At 29.3% G+C, this 8,817-nt stretch overlaps 1 protein-coding gene across 1 annotated transcript; it reads right to left on the bottom strand.

Moving 5' to 3' along the window:
* Positions 1-2,026: 2,026 nt before the first annotated feature.
* On the bottom strand, positions 2,027-3,523 carry LOC103309429 (tigger transposable element-derived protein 6-like). Its single transcript, XM_008184821.1, has one exon. It carries the CDS (start codon positions 3,521-3,523, stop codon positions 2,027-2,029), a length of 1,497 nt encoding a protein of 498 aa, XP_008183043.1.
* Between the last annotated feature and the right edge of the window lie 5,294 nt (positions 3,524-8,817).

Genomic DNA, 8,817 nt, shown 5'->3' on the forward strand with positions numbered 1-8,817 from the left:
TCTAAATATTGCCGGAAATATTTATATTAATATATTTAACAGGAAAAATGTGATTAAGTTATAACGGAAATTATAAATTTACATATAAATAAAGGTACAAAAGTTTGAAAAAAAATTACTTGTGATTCAATTTGTATTAATAACACCGCTTTAAAATGAATAAAAAACAAAAAATGATATCAATTTTATACATCAGAAATGGCCAATAATTGACTCAATTAAAATCCAATATTGATATATTTTGAGCGATTGACATGCTTGAGCTGTAACCTCCAAAAACGTATGAAAATATCAATACAGTTTTATTGAAAAAGATAACAAAGAATGACCGGGAATGATAAATTTCAAATGTCAATAGAATCGAATAAAATGAGTTACGTATGTTTCAATTTCCTCAGATAAAATCGTTGTTTAACGAACCAAAAATCAAAAGTTATACCTATATTATACAATATTATGTTAGTAGGATGAAGATGTTGGTATTCAGGGGCCTCAGCCTCAACTCCCTCCAACTGAGTTACTTTAAGGGGCCTCGCCTCAGATATTATTTAAGCGGCAAAATTTAGGCAATTTTTAATCTCATCTATAACTCCCGTGATCTAGATGTTAGTTGTAAATGATAATTAGTGTGATTGAAATTGTATGCAAATACAACTCTCGTACGCGCATGCATACTATATGAATTTTACAACAACTAAATTATTGTTTTGACAAAACTAATGTTAGTTGACATTGTCTGATTTTAATTCTGGAAAAATATTTGAATTAAACAGAAAAATGCATAAATCATTGTAAAACGTGGTATTGTGAAATAATAATTATTTTACGTTGAATGAATCACGTAGTATCTAAGTTTAAGTTATGTAAATACCTTTAATATATTTGGTTTAATAACTATTCATAAATATAATGTATGACACAAACAGATCTCGTTAATCGAAGGGTGAAAATGCAAATCGTGGTATTGCCAAAATTTTGAAAATCGAGTAAATCGTCGGTCTTATGGAAAAAAAAAATTGAGGAATTCGATTTTAAAGTCAGAATTAAATTAAATCGATTACTTTTGTGAATAAAATCGATTTTAAAACTGATGTTCAACGCATAATGTGATATTGCCAAATTTAATGTCAATGCAAAACGTAATACATGTTCAGCCGTGTTCAAGTCAAAACGTATTATTGCCCATGTTATTAGTATTGGAGCAAACTTGATATCATTGCAAAACGTGGTATTGCCAATATTACATTTATTCAAACCGTGGTATTGCCGACAATAATGCGTTTTGTATCAACAGAAATATGAACAACTTTAAAACGTGATAATATTGCCATTACTATTTCAAAACCTGCAAAACAACGTTTTGGTCTGAGACGACATTTTAAAAGCGTTAAAAACAATGTTTACGATTTAGGTAGATTTATTTTGACACTGTCAACCGTTCACTTTTAATTTTTACATATAAATAAACTTATTCTGAATGTTCATTGTCGTCAGAAAATGTGTTACAGTTTATAATATTATTCAACACTGTATTATAATGATAATAATATTATTATTTATTGTTATTTTTCAAATGAATCGTTACAAATTAGATTTAACATAAAAAAAATGAAAGATTGAATGTTAGAATGTGATAAATGATGTTTCCAAAAGCTTGAGCTTGTGAGGAGACAATAGTTCAAATGTTTCCTAATCTTATAAATTATACTTATCAACAATGTTAACAAATATACAGTAGAACCCGTTTAAGACGCTCTCCAAGGGACCAGTTAAAAATAGCGTCTTAAACAGGAAATCGTATTACGTGGGAACAAAAATTTTTTTTACATATTTTTTACAAAAATTTTTTTTACATATTGTACATATTAAACATGTACCTATTATGTTTATTTTACTTTGCTGAGTGAGTTATTACATTTATATTGCATATTATTTTATTACTATTAAATAAAATTATTTTTAAAAATATTATAAATATTATAAATATTAAAAATATTATAAATTACTATTAATTAATTTTTATTACTTATTTCAAAAAATCATCTATCTTCCTTTGTTTCATATTTTTTATGTTTTTTGCATACAGGAAGTTTTCAATTTTATTAAGATGATTTAACGATTCATCAGCGTCGTCAAAAGATGCAACTAATCTTCTTAGCTCATTAACATAATCAAGTGCATTTACTACTGGGAGAATCGGTGTTGTATCATCCTCTTCCTCGTCTTCGCTTTCTTCATCTATAGAAGTTACATCAGCCGGTGCAATTTTATCAGTAATTATCTGGTCAATGCTTCTAATGTTACTTGTGGCGACGTCCTCGTCAATTTCTGCATATCCTGGAAACTCCTCCAATTCTTGAAAATCTTCGCTGCTTTTCTCCACGGCACTGTAATCACCCTCAACAAATTTTGCTTTTCGAAAACAATTTTTAATGACATCAGCCGTAATTTCATCCCATGCTGCAGATACGTAGTGTAATGCATCGAGTACGTCAACTTTTTTCGCGGGATTTTTACTTTCCATTTCTTTCAAGTATCGTAAAACCAATTTTTTTCGATATTTTTGTTTTAAAACCTTGATAATACCTTGATCCAGAGGCTGTAATTTGGCTGTTGCGTTTGGGGGTAAAAAAACAAGTTTTATGTTTTCAAGTGGAATAGTAGTAGGATGTGCAGGACAGTTATCTACAAACAGTAAAATGTTCCTATTCTGTTTTTTAAAAGAGAGGTCTAATTGTTTTATCCAGTTTATAAAAATATCACCTGTCATCCAAGCACGATTTTGTGATACGTAATCACATGGAAATGTACGTACATTTTTAAAACAACGTGGAGCTTTACTTTTTCCAATAACTAGAAGTCTTAACTTTTGAGAGCCAGTAGCATTTGTACATGCCAAAACTGATAGACGTTCTTTACTTAGTTTGCCACCATGGCATTTTTCACGTTTAAACACCAAAGATTTATCAGGCATCAATTTAAAAAATAACCCAAACTCATCTGCATTGAATATATCATTAGAAGAGTATTCTTTTAAAATATTTGGCAAAATATTTTCACTCCATGCAGCGATATCAGCGTCATTAACGGACTCTGCTTCGCCACAAATTTGTCGATATACAATACCATGCCTTTTCTTGAACCGATCAATCCAGCCACCAGATCCAGAAAATTCATCAATATTAAGCCGTTTAGCAATTTCATGTGCTTTTTCGGTGACAATGTTATCATTCACAGGTAAATTTAAAGTACGTGCTTGGTTAAACCACTCCAACAAAATATGTTCTAGTTCATCGAATTTACCATGTTTTATTTTTTGTCGTTTACAACTACCGGTCATTGCACTGCTCTCAATTTTACTTCTGTTTGCCAAAATTGTTCGTAGGGTATATGCAGGTAAATCCATTTCTTTTGCAATTTCTTTTTGATTTTTGTTGACACTTTTTTCATCGTACATTTTTAAAATGTTTAACTTGTCAGTAACAGAAAGAGCTTTTCGTTTAATTCCTCCACGATCAGCCATAATTAAAAATTTAACTCGAACAATTTACACTTAAAGAGGATAAAATAAATTACACTTTACTATACGTCTTTATACAACCACTAACTTTTGTTAACTGGGGCCATATCCGATTATATTCCGATTACGTGAATAGCCATGTGTACTGTGTAGTGTGTCGTATCTAATCGTCTTATCGCCCGAAAACCAGTACTACTAACACGTACACACTATTCGTTATCGTTATTATTTAGTTACATAATATTAGTGATACGTATATACGATGTATTTTTATATTAATATAACTGACAAGGTGAGCGTCTTATCCGGGAACATAGAGCGTATTATCCAGAGTTAATTCTATGTTAAACGTTGTCAAAATCAAGGTACTCGTAAAAATGAGCGTATTAGCCGGGAAATCGTCTTAAGCGAGAGCGTCTTAAACGGGTTCTACTGTATATACTACTCGTGATACTATATACTTAAAACATACAAATATATACTACTATCACGTTTTCATGCATGGATTTCTGGATTATACTATTAATTCCGTTAGTGTGATAGTATGTTTGAATGTGAATAGCTCATAGGTTCGTGAAAAATAAAAAGTAGCAGTTATGGTACAGTCACTGCTTTTTTCTCAGATTTTTTATTGCAATAGCATCTTTAAAGTGTGAGATATTTTTCACAATTTAAATAATATCATTATTACAATTATGTCACCTATCTTCCCCACCCATTTCATAATCAAAAACTCTTGGTGTACGCCACTGCAGTCTGCAAGTATGCCTACTTGTAACAACTATAACAAGTAATACATTTAGTATTGTATCGGTAACATAATTTATTTATTTAGAACGGATTCTATTTGAATAATAATAACATTAATAATAATAAATTGTCGGGACTCGGTCCCGTGCCTCGCTAGAAAGGATAATTCAATTTAAAAATATAATTAATATTATATATATGATATTATAATATACAATAGGTAAGCGATGATCGACGGCCGGAAATCGGGGGAAATAATTCAAAAATAGCTAGATAAACCACAAAATAGTCAATACATGTATGGGGAATTTGTCAAAATGAAGTGCGATCGTTGACACTTGACTGCGACAAGGCGGTATTAACCCAGACAGCATTTTGTAATGATAATGTTATTATAGTATTATAATAACGTTATACTAATATTATTCGTTATTATAATGTTATAATAATCTTATTAAACAAAAAATTGCTGTCTGGGAATAAACATTATATTATGCCGCCGCCGCTGCCGTTGCCGCGTAGGCGCTGAGGTTGAGCCTTGCCTGGACAACATTCATTCTGATTTTTGGTGTCGTACAGTCTACTCAGTACTCACTCAAATCCAAAACTCAATGTAAGTACAATGTTGAATATTATTAAAACTATTAAAACTATTTTATTTGAAGTCAAATGTCAATTGTCAATAAACCTAATAAAATTATCAAAATGTTTGGGGCTAGCCATTTTGGGGGGGCTAAAGCCCGTTAGCCACCCCCTTGGGTGCGCCCTTGCTCATCATTTTTATACTTAATCACGGAATGTATATTTAATATACCTACTTGGTCATTTTACGACACCCCGCACCGACCAAAGGCACATCTTGTAGAAGGCCCCCTGGACTGTGAGAACCAACGACGTAGTCCGCCAGGGATCTGGTAAAAGAGGGGATAGGACTATATAGGAGCCCTGGAAGTGACCAGTATTCAGACGTGATTTCACCCACCGTACGTACACACCCCTGTACCTCTTCATTATTGATTAACATATTTTTGTATTACGACTTATTTTCGTTGACGACGTATTACGGGACTTAGAGAATATTCGAGCAATCGTTTATTTTCTAAGACACTGATTGTTCTTCATTAATTTGAAAAATCTCATAGTGTTTAAATTCAACTTGTTTATTATATTTTACAATTTTAAATAAATAATACATCAACCACACACTGTTGATCATTTTGACGCTACTACCATCATCCCATCCTGTCACCATCTCCTGTAAGTCGGGTGCACGCAACAATAGGTAAAAAAGGTATGTTAGTTAACTATTATTATGCGAAAAAATCATAAAACTAATTAAATAACAATAATACAAAATACTACAGCTAATAAAACACAAGATTAATTACGTAAGCTCCTTACAAAATTATCGTCATCTATCATATATGAAAATTTGAATGGATCGTAATCAGCTCCGATAACTTTGTGTAAATCGTTGTGTCTACCCTACTGCTCTTTATTATCGAAGTATCGACCGCATGTTGAACAGCGGTAGATATCTTCCACTGGTTCAAATCTAGAATAATATAATTATATTAATTAAGAATATTTTAATTATATTATAATTATAATTTGAATTTTTTCTGAGTAGAGGGTATTTAACGTTTTTGATGAAATGTTTGCAGTAGTAAATAATTAATATCAAATCTATTGCAATGGATAGAACGGTAAGACGGTGTGTCAGCCCATTGTTCTGTAATAATATTTTTAAATTACAAAAAAAAAACTAAAATCGTTATTCTCTGTAATAATATCTTTTAAAAAAAACAGTGTATATATATATTTTTTTTATTTTTTCCTTTATTTATTGATTTTCGAAAACTTATGAGAAAACTTGTTAAATATTTTAAATCCTGAGCTATAATAATTGACCATTTAACTATAAATAAAATGATGATAATTTTCAATATTATCAAATTTTCATTTCAACTTTAAATAATAATATTTAGAACATTTTGTGAATGCAACAAATATTTTAAGAAAACATATAGTAGGTATCTACAATTACTATTATTTTAATTGCAACGAAATAAGATCGTTATAATATGAGAATAATATGATAGTTTAAATGTGAATATCCAATGTCAAATTTCAAACACTCATTAAAAATAAGTTTCCGGTAAAACAATTTATTAAAATATTCGGAATTGTTTGAAATAATTATATCTCTCGACACCACCTATTATATTCACTGTCACGCCAGAAATGTTATTGAAGTTGAGAATTAGAGCATTATTTTAACAACTTATCGTGCACACAGACACAATAAATACATAATAAAAAGAAATACACACATACATATCAAAATCTAAAACACTATAATATCACAGCAAATACATTCCTCTTTAAAATATATATTACTTATAACTTATTTTTCCATAACCCAAGCTGATAATTGTACCTACAAAACTAAAAAAATTTAATCATACATTTCGAAGAACAACTCATTCCGCCACCTCAATGGATTTGTTTGAATTATATGTTAAATATATCTAATAGTTATCAATTTATACTTACGCGCTCAATACTTGTTTGGTACAGTTACGATGCGATTCTGCCGTCTCTTTCGATAACATGAAATGTTTACAATTTTTACACATAAAATATTCTCCAAATTTGGGGTCATTCATTTTAATAATACATCTCTTCATAGTAACTCTGGGCATATTGGACTAAAGAAAATTGATTTTTAGTTAATTATAATATACACTTCATCATAAAGAGAATAATAATAAAAAATATAATAATTCATTTTAGTATTTTGTTTTTATTCAAAACAACATTATATCATAAGGTCTTATAAATGACGCCATACATTTTTTTTTTTAATGTATAGCTGTATAGGATATGTAACAGTGTCAAAGTACTTCCCAGTAGGAATAAATGCAGACTTAAATCAACGGAAAATTATATGTTATTCGACGCTATATAAATAGATATTATATAATGACATTTTAATAGTATTATCAATTGCATACTATTAGGGTGACATGACGTGCAATGAGCCACGGGCTGTTGGCTGAACAAATACAATTTTTTTTTGATATTTGTAGAAAAAAGAAAAATTTAAATTTGAAAGTAGCCATAACCAGCTCAAAACGAGTCAAAATATTTTTCCAGCTTTTTTACCGAACCAATACAATTTCATTGATATTTATAGAATAAAAAACTAAAAAAAAGAAAATGTCCGTAAACAGCTCAAAATATTTTTAAAATGGCATGTTGTATAGAAAATTAAAATATAAACATTCAGTGAAATTTTAATGTATCTACAGTTATTTGTTTTTATATTACAACAAAATAAGAAAATCGCTGTATGAGAAATACCCAATGATGTAAAAATATGAACTTCATACACTCATAAAAATGTAATTTGATTTGACATTTTTATTTTTCATCAAGGTAGTAAAACTTATCTTGTATTATTTAAAAACTTAGATTTTTATGAATTTCTAACTCAAAATAATTTGCATATTTTCATGATTGTCATTATAACAATATAAGTATTATGAACCTTGTATTCACTTTTCAAGCTTTTTTTGTCAACAAATAAAATTTTATTGGAATGTATAAAAAAAAAATTGGAAACTGATAATATTTTGAATATTTCATAGTGTATAGAAAATGCTAATATAAACAACCAGTGCATATTTCATTTATCTACGGTCATAGAGTTTGTAATGATAGCCACTCTTCACAACTAGTTAATACAAGAACTAAGATGTGTGTCATCATCATGTCAACCTCAATATAATTTATTATATTATAACATTATATAATACGATCACACAGATATTTATATTATGATAAACATCTGTGGTCTTTTATGCTTATGTCCTTTACTCCTTCTATAGAAGTACCGTTATAATCTGTGCTCGGTTGATACCCTTCGACCACCGACCAGATTCATACAGAGTCAGTCCCTCTGCGTTCGCCCTTGATGGCAGTCATGCATAATAGGCTATGTTAATATATGTTCATTACAATATTTTGTATTTTAAATAATAAATATATTTTTTTAAGTATTTTAAATATATAAGTTGTGTTCTTGATTTAAAAAAATAAATTAAAAGTGGTTCAATATCAAGCCCATTTATTCTTTCTTTGTTCATCGAACGTCTAACGGATTCTCAATCAAATTAGGGTGAGTCAATTTAGCATATAATTAAATCCTTATATATATATATATACATATATATCAACGGAGGTGGATATATGTATATATATATATATGAGAAGGTAATAACTTGAAGTGTGTGACTGTGTACGCAATATACCTAGACAACGAATCATAAACAATAAAAAAGAAGTAAATATATATACACTGCGCGCACAGTCCATTTTCACGTTACTACAAGTGGCGCCCAAACTCGTGGCTCGTAACACGAAATAAATTTTTTTTTTTAAATAAATAAAAATAAAATAAATTATAATATAAATAATTAATGATATAAAATTTCATCACTTTATAAATAACAATGATGACGAACTACCGACTCGGAAAATTT

Source organism: Acyrthosiphon pisum, unplaced genomic scaffold (genome assembly GCF_005508785.2).
Source record: "Acyrthosiphon pisum isolate AL4f unplaced genomic scaffold, pea_aphid_22Mar2018_4r6ur Scaffold_21109;HRSCAF=23054, whole genome shotgun sequence".
Taxonomy (NCBI): Eukaryota; Metazoa; Arthropoda; class Insecta; order Hemiptera; family Aphididae; genus Acyrthosiphon; species Acyrthosiphon pisum.